At 41.6% G+C, this 26,047-nt stretch overlaps 1 protein-coding gene across 8 annotated transcripts in view; it reads left to right on the top strand.

The window, feature by feature from the left end:
• Window positions 1-26,047, top strand: part of ldb1a (LIM domain binding 1a) — a 112,392-nt gene that overhangs the window by 59,820 nt on the left and 26,525 nt on the right. For all 8 annotated transcript variants that reach the window (XM_048550853.2, XM_048550852.2, XM_059653016.1 and 5 more), the window contains 4 exons: window positions 61-163; window positions 18,758-18,802; window positions 23,743-23,818; window positions 25,542-25,644. In XM_048550853.2, the coding sequence (XP_048406810.1) occupies window positions 61-163; window positions 18,758-18,802; window positions 23,743-23,818; window positions 25,542-25,644 (327 nt within the window). The remainder of the gene's footprint in view (window positions 1-60; window positions 164-18,757; window positions 18,803-23,742; window positions 23,819-25,541; window positions 25,645-26,047) is intronic.

Here is a 26,047-nt window from a genome sequence, read left to right as displayed (position 1 = left end):
GAATTGCCTGCATATCTCCGTGTACTTACTTATTTATGTTTATCTGTCTTCTTCTTCCAGGGTGCTCGTCTAAGTCATTCAAACTGTACTCGCCAAAGGAACCCCCTAACGGCAACGCATTTCCCCCCTACCACCCAGGCAGCATGCTGGATCGTGATGTCGGGTAGGTGTCAGCCTCCTCGGAACAGAGATGCTCTTGAGGAAATTGGATTGTGAAGAAAATCAGTATCTCCGGAATATGAGGGGCAGGGAGATTATTGGAGCATGGCGTATTGGTGATGACTAAATCCCAGTTTGAGAGTAGCATTGTCAAGAATAGTATGGGAGCAAGCAGGTTTACTGTCTGGCATGCTGAGGTTGTTGGAGTCCGAAGGAAACCTAAAGGTCGATTAGCGAACTAAAAACAAATGTCGAAGTAAAGTACAAATGTTAAATTTTGGAACTTTGCACGTTTCTGCTGCAACATATGAAATCGTATGACACACATGAGTGACAAAGTAAAACTGTAGTGCAGTGATATAAAGCAACAGTAACAAAATAGAATGTGACTTGTTATCATAGACTGGATTCCAGCATAATTTACAACTGGGTACTTGTTATTCCAAATATAAACCACCCAAAGGTGCTCTCAATAAAAACCGAAAGAGCTGCCGAAGCTGCAAATCAGGAACAAAAATAGAAGTTGCTGGAAAAGCTCAGCAGGTCTGGCGGCCTCTGTGAAGAAAATATTAGACTGCAACATTAACACTGATATTTTTCCTCCACAGATGCTGCCAGACCTGCTGAGCTTTTCCAGCAACTTCTATTTTTGTTCCTGATTTGCAGCTTCGGCAGCTCTTTCAGTTTTTATTCAGTGCACTTTTGTCTCTTTTTGGGTGTTACTTCATATAAATACAGCCATCTTCAGGGTGATCTAGCATTGAATGTGATGGAGTGCTGGTTAGTGGCTGGGTAAAGGAGTATTGATAAGAAGGAAAGGAGGTTATCTTCTGCATTTTCTACCTTTTTCACCCTGTAGGAATTTGTTCTTCTTCTATTACAGGGGAAGAAGTTAACTGTTTGAGTATCGGGGAAATGATTAAGATTGGAGGTAGTAGGAACTGCAGATGCTGGAGAATCTGAGGTAACAACGTGTAGAGCTGGATGAACACAGCAGGCCAAGCAGCATCAGAGGAGCAGGAACGCTGATGTTTCGGGCCTAGACCCTTTTTCAGATAAGGGTCTAGTCCTGAAGCGTCAGCCTTCCTGCTCGTCTGATGCTGCTTGGCCTGCTGTGTTCACCCAGCTCAACACTTTGTTATCAATGAGTTCTGAGGAAGGGTCACCGGACCCGAAACATTAACTCTGTTTTCTCCTCCACAGATGCTCCCAGACCTGCTGAGCTTTTCCAGCAACTATTTGTTTTTGTTGTCAGTGATTAAGATCAGTTCTGTTCCTGAGTTATAAAATAGTTTAAGAATTGATGATAAACTTTATGAAATATGTGAAAAGGAAAATGAAAATTAAGTCACTCATCTAAACACATTGGGTATACTCTCCGAGATAGCAGGAACTGCAGATGCTGTAGAATCTGAGATAACAAGGTGCAGAGCTGGATGAACACAGTAGGCCAAGCAGCATCAGAGGAGCAGGAAGGCTGACGTTTCGGGCCTAGACCCTTAGAAGGGTCTGAAGAAGGGTCCAGACCTGAAACGTCAACTTTCCTGCTTCTCTGATGCTGCTTGGCCTGCTGTGTTCATCCAGCTCTACGCCTTGTTAGCTGGGTATACGCTCCATCGGGTTGTTTGATATTCCCACCATGCTAAACAGGTAATATTTTAAATGCATCTAGCAAATGAAAACTGGACATCATCCATCATTGTGGGCCATCAGCAGCAGCAGCAGAATTGTACTCAAACCCCATCTATAACCTCATGACCCACAATGTCCCACGCCCTTCCATTAGCATCAAGCCAAGTGATCAGACTTGGTTCAATGAAGAATGCAGGAGGTATGCACAAGACAGACATAAAAATGAGGTGTCAAACATGATAAGGCTGTAATAAGAGTACTAGTTGCATGCAAAACTGTGCAAAATTGGTGCTCAGTTTGGGTTTTGCCATGGTCATTCAGCTTCTGACCTCATTACAGCCTTGCTTCAAACATTGACAGAAGAACTGAACATCAGGGAGGAGGTGTGAGTGATTCCCATTACATCAAGGCAGGATTTGACCAAGTGTTGCATCAACGACTTTGTTTTTGGCATTTACAAAATTCACCTCCTACTTCATCAACGCTCATTACCAGGAGTGTGTACCATATATGAGATGCATTGCAGAAATTCACCAAAGCTGTTTAGGCAGCAGCTTCCAAACTGACAAACTCTGCAATTGAGAAGGACAAGGTCAGCAGATACAAGGGAATACCACCATCTGCAAGTTTCTCTCCAAGCTAGCTACCATCTAGACTTGGAAATGTATTGCTGTTCCATCAGTGTCATGAAGTCTAATCCTAGAAATCCCTCTCAAATGGTACCTACAGCAAATAGATTGCACCAGTTCACCATCATCTTCTCAACGGTAACTAGGGATGAATAACATATTACTCACATACTATGAGCAAACAAAAAGAAACTGGTAAATCAAAAGGGCAAAAGTAGCTAGAACGAGGAATTAATAAAATGTTTTCAGGATAATTTCTTAAAACAGCAAGTTCTGTTATTACTAGACCTGCTATTGTTCGTCAAGATAGGATTAATTAATGACCATTACTGGAGATCCCCCTTTTGTAGCAGCAAGTAATATGATTGAATTTTACATTCTCAGAGATTGGAAGACTGTGTCCAAGACTTGTGTTTTCAATTTAAATGAGGGAAAATCTAAGGATCGGAAAACCTAGCTAGCTAAACTGAATTGGAATATTAGGTTAAGGAATAGGTCAGTTGAGTTGCAGTTACAGACGTTTAAGGGGTGTTTTAGCATATGCAGAAATGATATATTCCAACAATAAATACATTTTTCAGGGATAGGCGCTGCCATTCATGGTTAGCTAAAAAGAAGTTTGCGTAGGTGTGACAGCCCTGAACAAGCATGTGGATTATGTGAAAGCTGCTAACTCCAAACAATGCAAGAGCAAAACATGCCCGGCTCCTTTCTGACCATTCCAGAGCCCATGAATTGTCCCTCTCTGTTAAGCATTGAAAATATCTCAGAATCTGAGATGGATACAGTGGATGTCGCTGCCCTGATGCCTTTTGCTGCTTGAAGAGGAGAATTTCTAGCTAACCTCTGTGCATTACACACCACCCGTATCTGAGGCAGAGTCGGAGGAACCTGGCTATGTGCTAAAACGCTTAAAGAGGACTTCATGAAAAAAAGAACCAGCCTATGCCATTGGACCCAGAGGGTAGCGATGTAGTGATTGTAACAAGGTCAGTCACGTGGACCTCACAGAACTGGAGTTAAACCAGATTAACAGCCCCAATCAAGGATCCGTGTCAGACAGCCAGTTCACTCCGAGAGCTGGCTGTGAGGTAGCTAGATCAGTGTCAAGGACTCTCCACATCTAAATTAAGGGTGACTTGGTGTTGGAATACAGCCTATGCATTCTCCTACTCAATTTAGATGTAGTGGGACTCTTTTTTGCTTTCTCAGGTTTGCACATCGGCAGCAACTACAATGGCTTGCTAGCTCAGATCCTGAAGAAAATTTTAACTGTTTGACTGAGGTTTGGCTTTGTCTTAGGGTCTCGCTATAGGCTGACCCAAGTGGTGTTTCCCAAGCTCTGTCAAACTGGCAAGGGTGCCCACTTCCATTTGAATGCCCTGCAAATCATTTGTTCCTCTTGCTACGTTTTCCTATAATAAAGCTAGTTTTCATGCTTGTTTGAAGTCCAATAGGGCTTCAACCAGTAGGTGGCTTTTGACTGGTTACATCATTAATCCCACATACCAAACAGTGTCTCAACATCTCATTAGGGGTTAAACCAAAGTCACATGCCATTGCCTTTTGTCTTAATGTAGTCAAAAATCCTGATGAATTCCTTTGGTTCTCGAATTGCTAAGTAAAACTGATTACATCTCAGAATTAGAGGAAGCTTGTGATCATAATATTCCTTAACATAAATTGGTCAACACTTGAAAGATTTTAGTTTTTTTGTGCCTCAGGGAAACATAGGCTCCTAATAATTGAAAAAGCTATGGGTCCACAAGCTGGCAGGATTACTTGTTGCTTTTCACCTGCCCCAATGTTTTTTTTTCCAAATAAAAATGCATTCTTTCCCCAAGCTGGGCCCAATCTTTGACAGGATTGAATGAGTCAAGTTTCCCAAACAAGGGCATGACACCAGAAATGTTTACCCCAACTCAGAGACAATTGTTGCATGTGAATTTCCTCAGGAGTGTGCTTTTCTCTCATTGCCACTGAAATGACTCCCCAGAGGCCAGTACCCATCATCAAGTCACCCTTTATTTACATGTGGAGAGTCCTTGACACTGATCCAGTTCCCTCAGAGCTAGCTGTGAGTGGACAGGATGTCTGACTCTTCTGTTTTTATCTGTCAGCCAGGGCTCCCTGATTGGGGCTGTTAATCTGGTCCAATCAAGGAACTCCTATTCTATGAAGTCCTTCTAGCTGACCTCATTGCAATCACTAGTTGTGAGACACCATATTTATGTAAATATCTGAAATCTTATCATAGAGAGGAACTGTGGGAGTTTAACTAATTTCTTCAGATTAAACTCATGAAGACTTTAAGAAAGCTGCTAACTTTAATGAAATTCAAGTTGGCAAACCTCAATAAGATGCCTTGTTCTCGCAGCTTGTGAAATTCTCCTGCCATTCTAATTCAGAACCACTGAGGCTCTCTGTCACATACAAACTGATTGATGAGTACAAAGACGTGAGACTCTTACATTTATAGAATGGAGCCGAGGGAAATGTAGTCCAAGATATGTTGAGCCATTACTCGTAGACATTTCTAGCACAGAAGGCAGCCGTTCAGCCCATCATAGCCATGTTGCTGTCTGCATTAATTTCATTTTCTGACTTGTGGCCTGTAACCCTGGAGGTTATGGCAATGCAAGTGAGGATCTCAATACTGCTAAATATTAGGAGAGTTTCTGACATATTATAGAATCCCTACAACATAGAAGTAGGCCATTTGGCCCATCAAATCCACACCGAACCTCCAAACGGCATCCCACCCAGACCCACTTTCCCCTACCCTATCCAGTCCTTGTAAACCTGCATTTCCCATGGCTAATCCACCTACCCTACATCTCCCTGGATATTAGGGCCAAACCACCCAACTTGCACATCTTTGGACTGTGGGAGGAAACCAGAACACCCAGAGGAAACCCAAGCAGACACAGGGAGAATGTGCACATTTCACACAGCCAGTTGCCCAAGGGTGGAATCAAACGTGGGTCCCTGGTGCTGTGAGGCAGCAGTGCTTAACCACTGTGCCGCCCCCAAAATGCAGCACTACCTGTAAAACATAACCACACTTTCAGGCAATGAATTCCGGACACCCATAGGCCTCTGGGTAAGTCTACAATTCTCCCCTTAGTCTTCTACCTCTTACCTTAAAACCATGCTGGTTATTGACCCCACTACTGGAGAAAGTACCTTCCTATCCACCCCAATTATGTGACTCATAATCTTATACATCTCTGTCAGATCCTCTCTCAACCTACATTGCTCCAAGGAAAATGACCCCAGCTTATCTAATCTTTTTTCATAGCTCAGACCCTCCAGCCCAGGCAACGTCCTAGTAAATCTCCTTTATAGCCTGTTTTGAGTACTTTCATGCATCCTATAATGTGGCAACCAGAACTGCATGCAGATCTCCATTTGTGGCCATTCCAGTATTTTATACAGTTCCTGAATAACATCCCTGCCTTGCACTTTCTAATAATTCCCAAGATTCATACAGACATCTGCCTTCTTGGTTTATGTTCCAAAAATAACTGTTGGTGCAGACAAGATGCATAGTTTTAAAGTGAAGGGCAGAACGTCTGGGGGAACATTGACAGAAAATAAATGTCACCTATAGTATGATGGGAACCTGAAATATATAGATTACACTGGTCAGCAGTGGCAGGAGGCCTCACAACCTTTTAAAACGTACTTGGATGAACATTTGAAATGTAATCACGTTCAAAGCTTTGGGCCAATGCTGGAAAGTGGGATTCGTTTATAGGCTGAAAGGCCTATGACCCAAAACTATGACCGCTTCTAGTATACAGAGAGACAATAGTATTTAAAGGGTAATAAAATATGAAGCTGGATGAACACAGCAGGCCAAGCAGCATCTCAGGAGCACAAAAGCAGGTGTTTCGGGCCTAGACCCTCTGATGAAGGGTCTAGGCCCGAAACGTCAGCTTTTGTGCTCCTGAGATGCTGCTTGTCCTGCTGTGTTCATCCAGCCTCACATTTTATTATCTTGGAATTCTCCAGCGTCTGCAGTTCCCATTATCTCAGTAAACTAGGACAGCTGCGCCACCTCCTGGCCGCATTCAGTAACGAGGTTCCAGAATTCACAGCAGCGCCACAACCTGGCTTGTTGTTGTAATGCACTTCCTGTGTTGAAATACTGCAATCCCTTCCTAAATTCTGAAATTTTGGAAAATACTGTACATTTCCTTTAAACATGTTGAACTATCTGCCACTGTTTTCCTAACTAATTTACTTAATGACTGTTCCCATTCCTCAGTCAAGTCAATTGTTAACCTGGTCAATAATTAGTTTTCAATTCCATGAGCTTTAACACTTTAGTTCATGGTGAAAGATTCTATCCGATGCCTTCTGAATATTCTCATAAATAGCACCCACAAACATTTCCCTGTTCACTACTTTGGTTGCCTCCAATGTAAATTGAACAAGTGTCTGCGGTCTCGCAGTCTCACGTAAGGTAGCGTGAACGCCGCTCATTAGTTATCCCTTTAAGATGCTTTAAAGTTCCCCTTCAAGCTTGGAACTATATCACAGTCCCTTTCCTATTGCATGCTTGAAATCCTGGAATTCCTTTTCTAAAGTCAATGTTACCTATATTACTCTAGTCATTGATGCCTCTACTAATGAAAAAGTGCTTCCTATCCACCCCTTAACAGAAATATTACCTGAAGAGGACATATGAATCCAATGAAGGGATATATAGGTAGTTTAAGTGAATGTACAAGTATCTAGCAAATGGAGTACAATGTGGGAAAGAATTGAGTTGTTTATTTTGGCAGAAAGAATAAAAGCATATTACCTAAATAGCAAGTTTTGAGAAGATTTGTAGCTCAGGTTGAGGTTCTGGATGTGAGTTTGCTCGCTGAGCTGGAAGGCTCGTTTTCAGACGATTCGTCCCCATTCTAGGTAACATCATCACTGAGCCTCCAATGAAGCACTGGTGTTATGTCCCGCTTTCTATTTATCTGTTTAGGTTTCCTTGGGTTGGTGATGTCATTTCCTGCTCTTTTTCTTAGAGGATGGTAGATGGCCTCCAAATCAATGATTGTTGATGGAGTTCCGGTTGGAATGCCATGCTTCTAGGAATTCTCGTGCGTGTCTCTGTTTGGCTTGTCCTAGGATGAATGTGTTGTCTCAATCAAAATGGTGTCCTTCCTCATCTGTATGTAAGGATACTAGTAATAGTGGGTCATGTCTTTTTGTGGCTAATACCATAACACCAGCGCTTCACCGGAGGCTCACTGATGATGTTACCTAGAATGGTGGTGAAATGTCTGAAAATGAATCTTCCAGCTCAGCGAGCAAACTCACATCCATATTACCTAAATGTTAAAAGGTTGCAGTGCTATGTGATACAGAGAAGTATGGGATGTCCTAGTACGTGCTATAGCAGGTACAGTAAATAGTCAGGAAATCAAATAGAATTTCATGTTTTATTGTGAGGGGAATTGAATGTAAGAGTTATACAGGGCATTGGTGAGAATTCATTGGGAATACTTTGTACAACACAGGTCACCTTACTTATGAAAGGATGTAAATGTATTAGAAACAGTCCAGAGAAGATTTACTCGACTCATACCTGGAATGAGTGAATTGCCTTCTGAGAAAAGGCTAGACAGACTAGGCATTTATTCTTTGGAGTTTACAAGGGTCAGAGGTTACTTAACTGAAACTTACAAAACCCTGACCTGTTGGCCGTCGAAAGGATGTTTCCTGTTGTGGCAGAATCTAGAACTAGGGGGCATAGTTTAAAAATAAGGTATCACACATTGAAGGCAGGGATGATGGAACAATTTTTCACTCTCGTAGCATGGCGAGTCTTTGGAATTCTGTTCCTCTAAAGGTAATGATGCACATGCTTTGAATGTTTTTAAGGCAGAGCAGATAGATTCTTGATTACCATGGAGATGAAAGATTATTGGAAATATGCAGGAATATAGAGTTGAGGATAAAATCAGATCAGCCGTGATTTTATTGAATGACAGTGTAGGCTCAAAGGGCCAAGGGGGCCGAGTCTTGTTCCTTATTGCATGATTGTACTCCAAGAACTGCAACGTTTCATGAAGGTGATTCTTCTTGGAAAATGCCTGTGTGGTCGCATAAAATCATGCATTAAAATGAATAGGCAGCACACAGTGAAGAAGAATTAAAGGGAACACCATTCACCTCTTCAAAAAATTGAGTCCATTTCGTCAGGACATACTAATTTTTACAAATCTGTGCTGGGTCTCTCTGAGCAGCTGAAAATTTCAGTCCTAACTATAAACTGCAGTCAATTTCCCGAAAGTAGCCATTAGGCTAACTGACCAGTAGTTCCTCTTGTTTTCAAAACTCAACTTTCTTGAATGAGGGTGTGACAGGCACAATTTTCCAGTTGAAATGAAACTAGGATGTTACCAGTATTCAATAAAGGCCCGCTGGGTGGTTGTGTATTACTCGTTTTAACATGGCTGAAGGATACGTTGAGTGGAATTCTTCCAGACCGATTGGAAGTGGTTTCAGGCACAGGGCAGGAAAACTAGGGGGCAAAAAAAATTGGACTGTATTCCCATTTGTTCCTTCCCTTAGCAGCTGCCCATAGAGAGGCAGGTTGGGAATGCAGTAGGGAATTCTCTTGGCTGTAATTAAAAGTCAACTGAAATATTGAAGACTCAGTTCGGAGGTATTTTGCACACAAACTCCTTCTTTCAGTAGAGTAGAAGTTCCACGCTGCACCTACAACCTGGCAGACCGGAGAAGGCAACAGCAACGCAGGAAGAGCTCCCTCTAAGAAACTGACAAGCTGACAAGGCTTTCATCAGTTACACTGAAGAACAATTGTTGTGACCCGGTGAGAGGGCTCCTTCTCTTAAGAGTTCTATCACTGCTTGACAAATGATTGCCAACTGTTTGGAGGGCACTTCATCTGTCTATCACCTCTTAAACTGTCTGCCTTCTGAGCAGCATGGAGTAGCTCCACTGTCCATTTCTGCTGAAGGGAAAAGGCAAAGGTGTCACCAACACCAACAGTTCCAGCAGTAGTAGGGGAAGAACAGTGGCCCAGTGGATAGCACTGCTCCCTTACAGCACCAGGGACCCGGGTTCAATCCCTCAGGCAACGGTCCGTGTGGAGTTTGCATGTTCTCCCCGTGTCTGTGTGGGTTTCCTCTGGGTCCTCTGGTTTCCTCCCACAGTCCAAAGATGTGCAGCTTAGGTGGATTGGCCATGTGAAATTGCCTGTAGTGTTCAGGGATGTGTAGCTTAGATGGGTTATAAGGCGATGGGTATGGGTGGGATGCTCTGAGGGTCGGTGTGGGCTTGTTGGGCCGAAGGGCCTGTTCCCATACTGTAGGGATTCTGTGATCATCTGCCTTGCCCTCAGCCCCGTATCCCACAGCGCAAAGGAGTTGGACACCATCTGGACAGAGTTGTGACACAAACAAACTCACTTGACATCTCTGAGATTGGTGAGTCAAGTGGCTCAGGCTTTCAGAGCAGATCATTGCTGACATCTGTATCTTCATGGAAGATGCCGTCCTTTCCAATGGAGCAATTGGTATGTACTGCCAGTAACCATTAAGATGCTTGTCGCTGGAGTGTCTAAACCCCTTCCTCTCCCATCCTGCACCTTTGTCTGTCACCAACGTGTGTATTCTCTTCTCCTGAAAGGAGATAAATAAAGGAAGTCTGACAGTTGTTAATGCAATGGAAAGAAGGACACCTTTTGTGAGGAAGCACTGAGGGGCATGTTGTAAAAGGTTATAGCCTGAGGGCAGATATGAATGTTAGCTTCTCGATTGGAGAGATGAGGCACATTTAGAGGGAAGGATGAATGGAGCTGCAAGGGATGTTAATCTGAGGTGTGCTGTATAGAGGAATGCTGGAGAATTCTGAGAATGAGGATTGGCAGCTGACGATATTAGACCATTCACCCATCCCGTCCTCCCTGAGGTCCTATTGGTACTCTGTCTCCAGATTGGAGAGAATACACTCAAGATGATTACTTCCTGAGCCACTTTACAACTGTGCCTGCTCAATTGGAGAAGTGGCCTCTTTCTCACTTCCACCCTCAGTTGATGTTCCAGGCAAGAGTGAGAGACCTGCGGGAGATGTGAAGTGGGTAGCCATTCCAGGTTTCCACTCATTATGGTTTCTGCAGACAAAAATATCCAAGTGCTGCTGAGATTTCCTGAAAGATGTTCCAGTCTGTTTAAACAGAAACCTTTCCTCTGATCAAATAGTGTCATAGGGTTGTAGAATTGTACAGCAAAGAAACAGTCCCTTTGGTCCAACTCCATGCTGACCAGATATCCTAAATTAATCTAGTCCCATTTTACAAGATTTGGCCCATATCCCTCTAAAATCCTTCTAATTCATGTACCCATCCAGCAAGCCTTTTAAATGTTGTAATTGTACCAGCCTCCACCACTTCCTCTGGCAGCTCATTTCCATACACGCACCACCCTCTGCATGAAAAAGTTGCCCCTCGGGCTCTTTTAAATCTTTCCCCTCTCACTTTAAACCTACCCGCTCCCTTGGAAAAAAGACCTTGGCTATTCATCCTATCTGTGCCCCTCTGTAATGTCACCCGTCAGTCTCCAACACTTCAGGGAGAATAGCCCCAGCCAATTCAGCCTCTCCCTATCGCCTCACCCGCCAACTCTCCTAATTGATCAGAAAGCCTGGAGCTGGGTTGTTTATCAGCTGACTTTGGTAAAGAGCACCACAAGGAACTGCTAACTGGGAGATCAAACTTGTCCTCCCAAAAATGGCCCTGCCATTGTGTCAGTGATTAAGATGGTAAAATTCCACCCATAGTAGCAGAAAACAATACACATAAGAAATTCACTGCTTTGCTGGCATGTGTAGACTACATAATCTACATGAAGTTTAAAATTAAAATTCCCAATTTAAAACACTCTGCCATTGCTACATACTTGCCTAATTGCTGCATTTATACGATCAGCTGCTCACAGGGTCGACTATACACACTACCCTCTGCAGTCTAAAATCCCTTTCCATTTTTTCATACTAATTGTAAGATCTCCGGTGCCTGCTGATCTCATGTTGTATTCCTTTGTTCATTGAAGTGGTTTAAGCCTTAATCAGTGTCCACTGTTCCTTCTACCATTTCTCTGTCTTTCCTGTACACCTTAAAACATGATATAATCAGATTCCAGTCCTGAACATCCTACAGGAATGTCTCATTGATGACTACCGCATTATACCTTATTTGCGCTTGCTATATATTCAGTTTGTTCTCCCTGTTTGTATAATAAATCCCTATGTTTCTATAATAAATACTTATTTGGGCTACACACCCTAACCTTTGACTGTAATTTTTTTTCTCATCTATTTTCAACTATGCTTCAGTTTTATTATGATGCATATTAGTTAATAAAACACAATTTCAAATTAATTAATTTTAAGACTGTTGCAGACTACCCTATTTATCCTTTCTGTTTGAATTCAATGACAGTCTGGTCCAGATGGGTGGATCCTAACCTAACAATTGACAGGAAGTACCACTGCAAACCACACTGCACCCAGTCAATTGAGTTTACTCTGTATATCAATAACCCAAACAATCTTAACGATGGGATATACCCAATTGAGTTTACTCTGTATATCAATAACCCAAACAATCTTAACGATGGGATACACCCAATTGACTTTTATTTGACCAAAACAACAACAGAAATTGTTGGAAAAACTCAACAGGTTTTTCCAGCAATTTCTGTTTTTATTTTTGATTCTGATTTCCAGCATCCACAGTTCCATTTAGTAATTTTTTTACTTTTATTGAAGCAAACTACGATACAAAATACTGCAGTCATAGTGATACATCACAAACTTGCCTGTATAATGCTTACAGTCACTAGTGACTCATTTACTTTGACTTGTCTGAGATTCAGACCAAAACAGGTGATCAGCCCATGCGCTCTCAAAATCCAGTTATTGAGCATACATCCTCTTCCTAAGCTAACTACCACTCTGAGGCATACTTTCTGCTATACCTCTTTGCACGTAGAGAGGCTGTGTATTGACGTTTGATAATGTCCACTGTCCAGCAATTTGATAACTTTGACCAGTGGCAAACATCACACGCATTACTCACCACAGCTATTTGATCAATTGCTCATTAAGACTCGCTTCTCCTTGAAAAGAGGCATATCTCATGGTTTAATGAACTTTGACCTGAGCCTTAGCTCACTCATGGTGTTGTAACCTTATGTCATCTAGTCAACCATATAATATGTATACAACTTAATTCTACGATTAAGCAAAATAAAAATCGAAAGAACTGCAGATGCTGTAAATCAGGAACAAAAACAGAAGTTGCTGGAAAAGCTCAGCAGGTCTGGTAGCATCTCTGAAGGAAAAACAGAGTTAATGTTTCAGGTCTGGTGACCCTTCTTTGTTTTTGTCTATGATCAAGCACTCTGTTTAGTTGATAAATAGTTGACATTACATTTAATTCATTGTCTTTTAAACATAGATTCTAGCTTTTCAGACATAGTGTGTCAGTTCATTCCATTATTGTTGAGTTTAAAATGGTTAATAAAACACAAACATTGTTTCAGACGCAGAAAACATTAACACTAGTGACCTTTCTAATCATTGGGCCACCATCCGACTGACATTTTCAGTAAGGCCAGCTTAGTGTTTTTGTTATTTCTTTTTGACTAACCCAGCAAATTGTAAGTCAGTATCTTTGGTACCTTCCTGTTGTTGTACTGACCTGAAATGGTACAGCTTTTCCTCTCTCAACTCAGGCATTCATTCACATTCCTAATTGGCTTACCTTATCCAGTTTGCAAGTTTCATCCTTGAGGCTTTCCTTTTGACTTTAGTTCCTAGTTCTTGGGACTCTCAAATTAGGACTTCTAGCCTACTACTCTCTGTTGTTTGTGCCAACATGAATCACAGTGGATTCTTGCTTTCCAGATTAAGCAGTATGCCACACAGGACTCTCAATTATGTTCACTAAGATACTATTCCCCTCATTATTAATTTTCCTAAAGTTACCACATTAGGCTTCACCTCCACTTTCTTGACCTCTTCCCCGTCACTTCTTTGGATAGCCTCCTGGTTCAGGGTGCTATGTTCACTGTTTTAGGCTGAAGAAGGGCCTAGGCCTGAAAAGTCAGCTTTCCTGCTCCTCTGATGCTGCTTGGCCTGCTGTGTTCATCTAGCTCTACACCTTGTTATCCCAGTAGATATGTTCTTGGTTCTTAGTTCTTAAAGTTGATCAATTCAGTAGAGTAGATGAATAAATTGACTTCTGAGAAACACTCAACAGGGTATCATACTGGATACTTATTGAGAAGATGGCAGTCCATGGAATTAGGGGAAGTGTTTGTATAATACAAAATTGGTTCTGGGCCGGGAAACAGATATGAGTGTTATTTTTGAGAGTGCAGTGTGGTTTGCAGTGGTACTTCCTGTTGCTAAGCTAAGGGTTAACAACTTTGCAATTTTTAAAATAAAACTTCTTAAGCTAAGTTTGCAAATAATGTTCAACTTGATGAAATAGTCAAGGTAAGATGATGAAGTGTGCACATGAATTGCAGATAGAGTTCAGAGTGGAGAAGTAGAGAGCGACATACTTTTAGGGATTATTTTGAAAAGCTCATGCATTCTGAATAGCATAATTTTGAAAATAATAAAGGAGACACTGCCTTTACGGCTGTTAGGGATAGGCAATAAATGCTGCCTAGCCAGTGATGCCCTCATCCTGTGAATTAATTTTAAAAAATTCCAACCCTTACAATATCATCATAAATCTCCCCTCTAATAACCTCGAGTGCAATTGCATCTTTTCTGCATCATCATTTTAAGGTGACCAAAACTTCATGCAATATTCAAGTTATGGTTTAACTAACGTATTATATAGGTCTGACATTACCTCTCTGCTCTTATATTCTCTGCCTTGATGAAAAAGGTAAAGAGTAAAAATGAATTCTTAACCATCGTATGGATCTTCCCTGCTCCCATCTGGGATTGTTGGATGTTCACTTGAAGTCATTCACTTTATCTATACCTTCATGACTGTAAGACATAAGAGCACAAATTGGCCTTTCAGCCTGTTGAGTCTGCTCAGCCATTCAAGATATTTATGGATGATCTGATAATCCTTGGGTCTATTTTCCTACCATATCCCCAAAACCCTTGACTTCTTTCCTGATTAAAGAACTGCCCATTTCAGCCTTGAATATAATTGAAAGCCCATTGTGAAAAGGACACCACAGATTTAACACACTGTGAGAGTAAAATGTTTCTGCCTCTGTCTTAATTGGGTGATTCCTTATCTTAGATTTTGTCCTCTGGTCCTAGACTCTCTCAGGGGAAATAACCTTTCTGCATCTAACCGGTCAAACCCTGCAAAAAATCTCATTTATTTAAACAAGGGCTCCAATCATTCTTCTAAAATTCGGTGTGCCCAAGCTCAATCTACTCAATCTCCTTTCATGAGGAAATCCCTCTATACTTGGAATTAACTTAATGAACTTTGTCTAGACTGGCTCCAATGCTAATATTCCTTAGGTAGGGGATCAAAACTGTTTGCAGTATTCCAGGTGTGGTCCAACCAGTATGGCCGTATCTGTGGTCCAACTAGTGCCTTGTACACTTTCAGCAAGATTTCCCTATTTTTATACACCATCCCTTTGAAATAAAGACCACTGTTCCATTTCTCTTCATTATTGTCTGTTGAACTTGGATGCTAACTTTTGTCATTAATGCACAGAAATCCCTCTGCGCCACAACTTTCTGCAGCCCTTCTCCATTTAGCTGATATTCAGATCTTCTCTTCTTCCTAACACGAGGGGTCATAGTTTTAAGCTGGTTGGAAGAAAGTAATAGAGGGGATGTCAGAGGTGGGTTCTTTACACAGAGAGTTGTGAGAGCATGGAATGCGTTGCCAGCAGCAGTTGTGGAAGCAAGGTCATTGGGGACATTTAAGAGACTGCTGGACATGCATATGGTCACAGAAATTTGAGGGTGCATACATGAGGATCAATGGTGGGCACAACATCGTGGGCTGAAGGGCCTGTTCTGTGCTGTACTGTTCTATGTTCTATGTTCCTGCCAAAGAACATATTCTAATATTTACCCACAATATATTCCACCTGCTGAGTTTTACCCACTCATTTAACCTGTCCATATCCTTCTGTAGACTCTTTGTGTGGTCCTTATTCTTTAACTTCCCACCTATTTTTGTGTCATCCATAAACATAGCTATAACACATTCACTTTCTTCATCTGAGTCACTAATTTACATTGTAAATAATTGTGGCCCCACCACTGATCCCTGTGGCACTCCACTAGTTACAGGTTACCATCCTGAAGATGCCCTCTTATGCCATTTCTCTGCCAGTGCCCAGCGGTGTACCACAAGTATCAGTATGGGACCCTTAATGTTTGTTATGTACGTTATGATATAGATGAAAATTTGGGGGGAAACATTAAGCAAGTTTACAGATGACACCAGGGTTGGTAGGGTGGTTAATAGTGAAGAAAATAGATGGGTTTGTCAGATGGGCAAAGCAGTGGCGGATGGCGTTTAACCCTGATAACTGCAAGGTGATACACTTTGGAAGAAACGATCAGATGAGGGAGTATATAATTAATGGCAGGACACTGGGTTGCTAAGAGGAACACAGGGAACTTGGATAACTACAGACCCTTGAAGATGGCAGAGCATGTGAATAGAATAGTTAAGAAGGCATATGGGACACTTAATCTCATCAGTCATGGCATAGAATACAAGAGCAAGCAGGTAATGTTAGCTTTGTAAAAGTGTTGTTTCGGCTACAGCTGGGCTACAGTGTGCAGTTCTTACTACAGGAAGGATATGATATTACCTGAAGGGTACAGAGGAGATTCTTGTCCTGGGTGGAGCAATTGAGTTATAAGGAAAGATTAGATAGGCTTGATAACAAAGTGTGGAGCTGGATGAACACAGCAGGCCAAGCAGTATCTTAGGAACACAAAAGTTGATGTTTCAGGCCTAGACCCTTCATCAGAAAAGGGGAAGGGGGAAGAGGGAAGAGGGCTCTGAAATATATAGGGAGAGAGGGTGAGGCGGATCAAAGATGGATAGAGGAGAAAATAGGTGGAGAGGAGACAGACAAGTTAAAGGGGCAGATCAGGAGCCTGTAGAGGAGAGTGTAGGTGGAGAGGTAGGGAGGAGATATGTCAGTCCAGGGAGGACAGACAGGTCAAGGGGGCGGGATAAGGTTAGTAGGTAGGAAATGGAGGTGCGGCTTAAGGTGGGGGGAGGGGATAGTGAGAGGAAGAACTGGTTAGGGAGGTGGGGTTGAGCTGGGCTGGTTTTCCGGGCTCTATCCCCACCCCGTTAACTTGTCTGTCTCCTCTCCACCTATCTTCTCCTCTGTTCATCTTTGATCTGCCTCCCCCCTCTCCCTATTTATTTCAGAACCATCTCCCCCTCCCCATTTTCTGATGAAGGGTCCAGGCCCAGAACATCAGCTTTTGTGCTCCAAAGATGTTGCTTGGCCTGCTGTGTTCATCCAGGTCCACACTTTGGTGTCTCGGATTCTTCAGCATCTGCAGTTCCCATTATCTCTAATACAATTAGATAGGCTTGAATTGTTTTCTTTAGAGCAGCGAAGACTGATGGGTGTGGGGAGGGGGGAACATGATTCAGGTGTGTAAGATTGAGGGGTCAGTCACAAGGAGGCATAGTTTTAGGATTGGGGCAGGTGATTCAAAGGTGATTTGAGAAAAAAAACATTTCCAGTCAGGGGTTGGTGGGAATCTGGAATGCACTGCCTGGGAAGATAGTTGAGGCCAGAAACTTGACAGCCTTCATAAGAAATATTTGGATGAGCTGTTGAAATATCATAACTTCAAGGGTATGGAACAAGTGCAGGAAATTGGGATTAGTACGCCTTTTGTGATACTTATGTTGCTGTAGACTTGAAGGGTTTTTTCGGCATTCTATGACTTTTCTATTAGAGAGCCAATCCTGCTGTTGCTTGTTTTTGGTCTCCTTCCCTTTTTAAATAAAAGTGTTACATTGGCAGTTTTCCAATCTTCGGGCACTCGTCCAGAATCTATGGACTCTTGGTAGAATACTATCAGTGCATCCACTATCTCCATAGCTACTCCCTTTAATATTCTTGGGTGCATCCCATCAGGTCCAGTTATCAATCTTCAGCTCCATTAGTTGATGTAGCACTATTTCTCTGGTGATAGTTATTTCATTTATTTCCTTTTCTTTTGCCCCTTGATTACTTATAATGAATCTTCGTACGTGAATAATCAGCCATGTTCTGGAATGGCAGAGAAGACTGTAGGGACTGAATGTTCCCCTGGGAGAGCTTAATAGAATAGAGACAGGTTCAGTCTGGGTGAGTGGGCCATTAACCAGAGATGATACATTTAAAACCATTTGTAAAAAGTCTTAGCAGGTAGACGAGGCAAAATTATTTGTATTCAGAGAATTGACAACCTCTGGAATGTTTTTGCTGACAAGATGGTGAAAACTGATTCCATAAATAATTTAATCGAGGCAACGACAAAAGGGGATTGTGGGAATTGAGCACAACTGCTCCTCCAAAGAGAAGGCACGATGTGCCAAATGGCCTCCCCATGCAGTAAGTTTCTCTTGATTCTTTACTGTTGAGTGGTAATATCATTTTTTAAAAAAAGCCAGTGGGTAGTGCTATTGTATATTCGGTCATTGTGGGTACCACAAAGTACTCAAGCAGAAGTGGCACCTTCAACAAAAATGTGATTGTCTGATGCTTCTCCAGTGTGTTGTGTGAAATGACTAATATTTTGGCGAGCATTCAAAAGCAAGCATTGTAGTAAACATAATCTCTTCCAGGAAAACGAAACTGAAACATTCTGTCTCAATGCACAACATGTGCGCTGTAATTTAGCATTGTTATGGAAATTGTACTGAGATGAGAAACTCTGCAAATGAAATTCCCCAGGCAATGCTGTCTTGAATCGATGCTGCGATGGTCTGAGTGAAGTTTTCTAGATTAGAAAAATTCTGAGACTTTGATATTCTTGAGCAATAGAAGTTCCTGTTCTTTATTGATTTGCAGGATGTGGGCTTCACTGGCTCGGCCATTATTTAGCACCATTCCCTACATTACTTTTGAGGAGCCAAGATGTCCTTGTATATCTACTGCCCTTGTCCTTTTCAATGGTTGAGGTCACAGGTTTTTGAAAACTTTGTCTGAAGAAACTTTGACAAGTTGCTGTGGTCGGGGAGTACGGGGCTGTTATATTGTTGAGGATGAAAAGTGGATGCAGCTGTACTTTAAACTGTCCTATTTTCTTTCTCTTCCTCTTCCTCTCAACAGTCCAACACCAATGTATCCTCCGACATACCTGGAGCCTGGTATTGGGTAAGTGGCAAAATTGTAATAATAGTTTGACCATCAGTTGGATGGATCTTGTATCGGCACATACAGAGTTCAGAGTCTCCATACTTGAATCAAAATCTTTCAATATGCTTGACTTCCCATTGTCACAGCATTGACCCAAGAACTATGTGTGTCAGAAACTATTTAACTATCGAGATCATTGCAGACAGAGCCATAATCCTTTCTTCACACAATGCTTACTTTGGAGTTAGACAGCTGTCCTGTTTATATTTCATTCATTGTAAGAAATCCTTGTTTAAGGTAACAATGGCAGTATTAGATCTTTATATTTAATTAGTTCATGTTCACTTTTGGATAGTACTCATTCAAACCATTTAATATGATTCCATGCAGTTATGTAATTCTTTAGCATTGAGTTCATGATGCACTATGTCAAATACCATGCTCTACAATTCCAATATGACTTTAGCAAACAGTGGTTTACTTAAATGCTTGCACTAATTTTACCTTTAATCTCTATAGCTCATGCATGTTAACACTAAACTACAATACATCAAGGATAAACAATTCTTTTGGCTTCGATAACGTGGAGTCAAGAAGGCATACATGATTTCATGTCATTCTATCTCGATGATTGTGTTATCATGATTGTGTGGACAACTTAAGTTTTTCAATTAATTCCCGACAATAAAGTGACCAAGTGACCTATCCAGGACCTGCAGACATGGATGAGTGATATTCTCATTCCTTAATTTCTAATAAAAGTATATTAGCTCAGTAGAACTGAAAGCTATTTGGATTCATTGTGTACTAACTCTATAAATAGCAAGGACAGGTGATGGCCTAGTGTTATTAATCCAGACACTTGGGTAATATTCTAGAGACCCTGCCATGACAAACAGTGGAATTTGAATTCAGTAAAAATCTGGAAGAAAGATTCTCACGTTGGCTGCAAAATTGTTGTAAAAACCCAAATGGATCATCAATATCATTTAGGGAAGGAAGCTGCTAATCTGGTCTGGCTTACATGTGACTCTAGACCCACTGCAATGGGTCGATACTCAGCTGCCTTCTGGGTAATTAAGGATTGCTAATGAATGCTAGTCTGGCCAGCAATGCCCATATTCCATGAATGAATTAAAAACAAAAGTGAGACGCACATGAACTCTCATTCCCACAATGTATAGTTTCCAGCAACGGTGATGATCAGGAAATATATACCCTGGCAGATTCCGTTATATAGCAAAACATATCTTTCAAGTCTGTCATAGAGTCTTAGAGTTATACTGCATGGAAGCAGACTTTTTGGTTCAATTCATCTGCACCGACCAGATATCCTAAACTGATCCAGTCCCATTTGCCAGTATTTGACTCAGGCCCTCTGAACCCTTCCTATTGATGAGTCTGTCCAGATACCTTTTAAATGTTGGACCTTAATCCACCATTTCCTTTGGTAGCTTGTCCATTTATGCACCACCATCTGTGTGAATATGTTGCCCTTCATGTCCCTTTTAAACTTTACCCCTCTCACCTTAAATGTATGTTGTCTAGTTTTGGACTAGCCTACCCTGGGAAAAAGACCTTGGCTATTCATCCTATCCATGCCCTTCATGACTTTAAGGCCATCCCTCAGCCTCTGACGCTCCAAGGAAAAAAGTCTCAGCCTCTTGCCATATCTAAAGCCCTCCAATCTGGCTTACTACACCTGCTCCCATTTAATAATACTATGCCAATAACAGGGTGACCAGAACTGTACATAGTACTCCAAAAGTGACCGCACCACATCCAGTACAACCTCAACATGATGTCCCAACTCCTACATTCAGTGGTCTGACCAATGAAGGCAAGCATGCTAGATACTTTTTCTTTATCACCCTGTATACCTGTGACACAACTTTCAAGGAACTATGTACCTGAACCTCTAGGTTTCTCTGTTTGTCAACACTCCTCAGAACCTTACCGTTAACTGGATAAGTCCTGTCTTTGTTCATCTTGTCATAATGCAACACCTCACATTTATCCAAATCAAACTCCATCTGGCACCCGTTGGCTCATTGACACGATTGATCAAGATCTCTTTGTAATTTTAGGTAACCTTCTTCACTGTCCACTATACCTCCAATCTTGTTTTTGCTTTCTTTATTCAATCATGGGATGAGGGCATCACTAGCTAGGCAGCATTTGTTGCCATCTGCAAGTGCTCAGAGGGCAGTCAAACACATTGCTGTGGGTCTGGAGTCACGTGTAGGCTGGACCAGGTAAGGATGGCTGTTTCCTTTCCTAAAGGACATTAGTAAACCTGACGGGTTTTTCTGACAATCGACAATAGATTCACGGTCATCGTGAGACTCTTAATTCCAGATATTTTAATGAAATGAATTTCTACCACCTGGCTGTCTGGATTAACAGTCCAGCAATAATACCACTAGGCCATTGCCTTCCCAAGTGTTATCCGCAAGCCTATTAATGGTGCTGCCTAAAATTGTCATCCAAATCGTTATGTAAATGACAAACAACAGTGGTCCCAGCACTGATCCCTGTGGAGCACCCGCAGTTCACAAGCCTCCAGTTGGAAAAAACAACCCTCCATCACCAGCCGTCCTACTGTCAAGCCAATGTTCTATACAATTGGCAAGCTCTCCCTGAAGATCTAACTTTACTAATTAGTCTACCAGAAATCTTCAAGTTGTTAGAAGTGAGAAAGTTTAGACCATCAGAATTATGAAAAGTTTATATCAGTGGACTTGGTAAGGAGTCACACGAATAAAGTCAGAAGTCTCACAACACCAGTTATCATCCAACAGGTTTGTTTGAAATCACAAGCTTTCAGAGCGCTGCTGCTTCACCAGGTGAAGTGGAGAGATACACATGGGCGCAGAATATATAGATGGAGCGATAATAGTAATATAATCCCAGGTAATTAAGATGTCAGCAGATATGTACAAATTGTGTCAGTAGAGTGATGACAGGCTGATTAACAAGTCTTTGCAGGTGATCATTAGGGTCAAACAGTGTGAGTAAAGTATCAACAGCTGGATAGTAAGTGAAGCGATGATCTATGAACCGATTAATTAAGGCGGAGAGATAATTACAGAAATCAAAAATAAGATGGCGTTAGAGAGAAATCAAATGGCTGGAACAACATTATAGGTATCACAGTTGCAACCTGTTGGACTAGCGAGTTTTGAGAAGATTTGTAGCTCAGGTTGAGATTCTGGATGTGAGTTTGCTCGCTGAGCTAGAAGGTTCGTTTTCAGACGTTTCGTCACCATACTAGGTAACATCATCAGTGAGCCTCCGATGAAGCGCTGGTGTTATGTCCCACTTTCTATTTATCTCGTTAGGTTTCCTTGGGTTGGTGGTGTCATTTCCTGCGTTGGTGATGTCATTTCCTGTTCTTTTTCTCAGAGGATGGTAGATTGGACAAACTGGCAGAAAGCTAGCCACCAGGATACATGAACATCAACTAGCCACAAAACGACATGACCCACTATCACTCGTATCCTTACATACAGATGAGGAAGGACATCACTTTGATTGGGACAACACATCCATCCTAGGTCAAGCCAAACAGAGACACGCACGAGAATTCCTAGAAGCATGGCATTCCAACCGGAACTCCATCAACAAACACATTGATTTGGAGCCAATCTACCATCCCCTGAGAAAAAGAACAGGGAATGACATCACCAACACAGGAAATGACACCACCAACCCAAGGAAACCTAAACAGATAAATAGAAAGCGGGACATAACACCAGTGCTTCGTCGGAGGCTCACTGATGATCTTACCTAGTATGGTGACGAAACGTCTGAAAACGAACCTTCCAGCTCAGCGAGCAAACTCACATCCAGAACCTGTTGGACTATCATCTGGTAGTATCTGACTTCTGACTTTGTCCACCCCAACCCAACACCGGCATCTCCACATCATAAGAATAAAGGCCTCAACAGCTCAGTGAAAAAAAATAGAAAAGGGTCAGCTCAGTAAAGATTGAACAAGCTGAGATAGGATTGATGTTTCTCTGGAATTTACCTCTGTAAAGGATGCTGTTGGGAAACAGATTGAAACTTTGTTTGCATTGAGACCTATTTTCTATATTTGCAGCCTGAGGCAAATATATTTTATGGCTAACCACCATGATGTTTAAATATAAAAGATTAAACATTAAATTAATCAAGCCAGGTTTTGTTCTGGGAACTGACTTGATAGGCGTTGCCATCACCTGGGATCAGAACTACATGAGACACTCGGTTAATGGAAGCTGGACCATGTAGATAAAGACCAATGGTTCTGTAATTCAATTGTTTCCGTACACCCTGTTGACATTAGTGGATTATTTTGTTATTCTCGGAGGCAAAAACACTTTGGAACCCCAGCTGCGCATGGCCACCTTGCCCTGTTAGAGGGGAGAGGTGGAAGAATTTAGGTGTAATTATATAATCTGGAATAAATTCTACTCATCATTAATGAGCATTAATAACCAGATTGTTGTAAATACTAATCTGGTTCACTAATGCTCTTCAACAGAGGAAATCTGCTGCCCCGTCCTGGTCAGGTATATGTAACTCTTATTTGACAGCAGTTTTAACTATTAACTGCCCTTTGAAACAGACATTCAAGCTACTGAGTTGAATCAAGCAGCTGCAGAGAAAGGTACTGGGGGGACTGCAAGAAAGCACTTCAATGCCATCTTCTTGAGGGCAATTAGGGATGGGTAATAAATGCTGGTCTCACATTAGTGATGTTCCCATTCATATAATGAATTTAAAAAAGGAAAGGACAGAGAAATATATGGGAAACCAAATAAAACTGAACATTCTTCAAGAATGTCTGTGATATTTGGTCTTCGATCTGAGCACACGTCCCCCTGAGCTTAAGACATAATCACACAGAGAAGAAAAGCTAATTTATTATGAATGAAGTGCTTTATTCAACATTTGTTCTTTTCTTTTAACAGGAGACACACACCTTATATGAATCAAACTGACTACAGGATATTCGAGCTCAACAAACGATTACAGAACTGGGCAGAGGTAATTCTGCTTATTAATGGAAGGCATTTTTGTGTGGTTCAAAGTTACACTTTCCATATCTGACACTTGGTGCCAATATTGAATACTTCTAGGCTAGGAAAAGGAGGTTAGATACAGGGTAAACTTTGCTCTACATTGTACCATAGAGCACTCCCAGGACAAGTACACCAGGGTTGATAAAGTTAAAGCTCTTCTGAACTGTTCCTGTCAAACACTCCTAGCATGGGGTTACGTATAGAGTGAAAATCCCTGAATGCCAGTGGTATCTATTGCTGGGCTACAGGAATCAGGACTGTAATGTCCTCTCTTGACTTTTCTGCTAGCTTCTAATCCATGATGCTGTGTTTAACAATATCACTCAGCCTTGCTCTGCTGACAGTAATTAACTTTGTTTTTACTTGGAATTGAGCTGGGGTTACCCTTTTCGCTGCCCCGATCTGGAATTTAGAGTATTTGCAGCACTGAAACAGGCCTATTGATGCTCATGCTTATGAACCACATAAGCCTCCCACACACCTACTGAGCGTCTAACCTTTTTAGCGTGTCCTTTTGCAAATTTCTTCTTTGTGTGTTTATTTGTCTTTCCTGAAACCGTGTGACTGATGAGATCAACTTGGAACTTGGAATGAAATATAGCAATAGTAATGCAAGCTTCTTGTGAATTTATAAGAAGCTGTTCAAGTATATTCTGCATCCTGACCACTGATTGATTGCAGATTCCTGTTAGGTTTCACTTTGGTGTGTGTTTGTTGAAGAAGGCATTTGGAAAACATTTTTATGAAGGGGAATGAAATGGGCTCAGCCCCAGCTAGAAAACGATTGTCCAAAATCAGAGCTCAGCAGGTGACACTGGGTTGAAAATCAGAGATTGAAGAATAGCGCGAGCATGAAAATGATATAAGAATACAAGACGCAGGAGCAGGCTATGCCGCCCTTTTTAGCTTACATACGATTTCATAATATCATTGAAATAACTGCACAGAGGCTGGTATCCTATCACCAAGTCACCATGTGCACAGTATTTTGGCTGTGACCAGCCAGCTCAGAGTCAGTTGCTGAAGTCAGGAGACTCTCCGAATCTCCTGTTCAACCACTTCAATTATGAAGGAGTGAAGACATTTCTGTTTGTTTTAAATGATCAACGTTTCATTTTGATCTACTCCATCTCACCCCCAGCCCACTTTAGGACTCCCAAGTCAGGGAAAACATTCATCCAACAGCAACTCTATTAATCATTTTTAGAAATTTTTATATTTCAATGAGTTATATCAGTCAACTTGCAGAGAAACTAGGGCAATAGTGATGGTTCTTAATGTCAGTGCATTCTGGTTATAACTTTCAGTAACTTGGGATGAGATGATGCATCTGCCTCTCTTACTCAATCAATCTTTCACCTAATTTATCTCATTGTTTCATGCTGTCTTTCACACAGTATTTCTTACCCTCCCTCCGTCTCACTCTTTGTCCCCTCTCTGTCTCTCTTGTACCATCTTTATTGATCTTCTTCTCTCTTTCTGCCTTTCAACATTCCTCTTGTTTTCTCTCATCTTTCGCTCACTCATTCTTTCTCCTTATTCTCATACTCACTTTGTTCCTTTCTTACTTCTTGTTTCTTATTCTTTCCTTTGGTTATCTCTCATTCATTTTGTTCTTTATTTTCATACTCTATCTTTCTGTGTCTCCTTTCTGACGTTCTAGTCTAACTGAATAATGCTTTCTTCAGGAATGTGACAATCTCTGGTGGGATGCCTTTACCACAGAGTTTTTTGAAGATGATGCCATGTTAACCATTACCTTCTGTTTGGAAGATGGGCCAAAGCGATACAGTAAGTGAAGTAGTTCCTTGCTTTATTTCCCTAAAATATTCTTTTCCTCCCCTTCCTGATGCCATGCTCTGCACTGTTGATGACACCAATAGTGAGCTCCTACATCATCATTGGATATGAAGTTTTACACAGGTCTAGCTGGATTCTGTCTTGAGAGAAAATTCTTCCAGTATCAAATTTAAAAATTGAATCATTTGTGAGTTTCTAATGACTTAGAGATGGAGGCATCTTCTCCGATCAGGACCCGCTTAGATTCAGTTCCTGATTTCCGCTGAGTTCACAGATTTGCCTTGGATATGATAGTAAATCCACCCCACCAGTGTTTTTCTGCTGCTGATTTACCATCCCATAACTCTGCAGGAACATGCAAATTTTGAGGGAGTACTGCAGTGTTAGACATGCT

The sequence above is a fragment of the Stegostoma tigrinum genome, chromosome 20 (assembly GCF_030684315.1).
Source record: "Stegostoma tigrinum isolate sSteTig4 chromosome 20, sSteTig4.hap1, whole genome shotgun sequence".
In the NCBI taxonomy this organism is placed as follows: Eukaryota; Metazoa; Chordata; class Chondrichthyes; order Orectolobiformes; family Stegostomatidae; genus Stegostoma; species Stegostoma tigrinum.
Note: the sequence above shows the minus strand (reverse complement) of the source record. Positions and strands in the feature narration are given on the sequence as shown.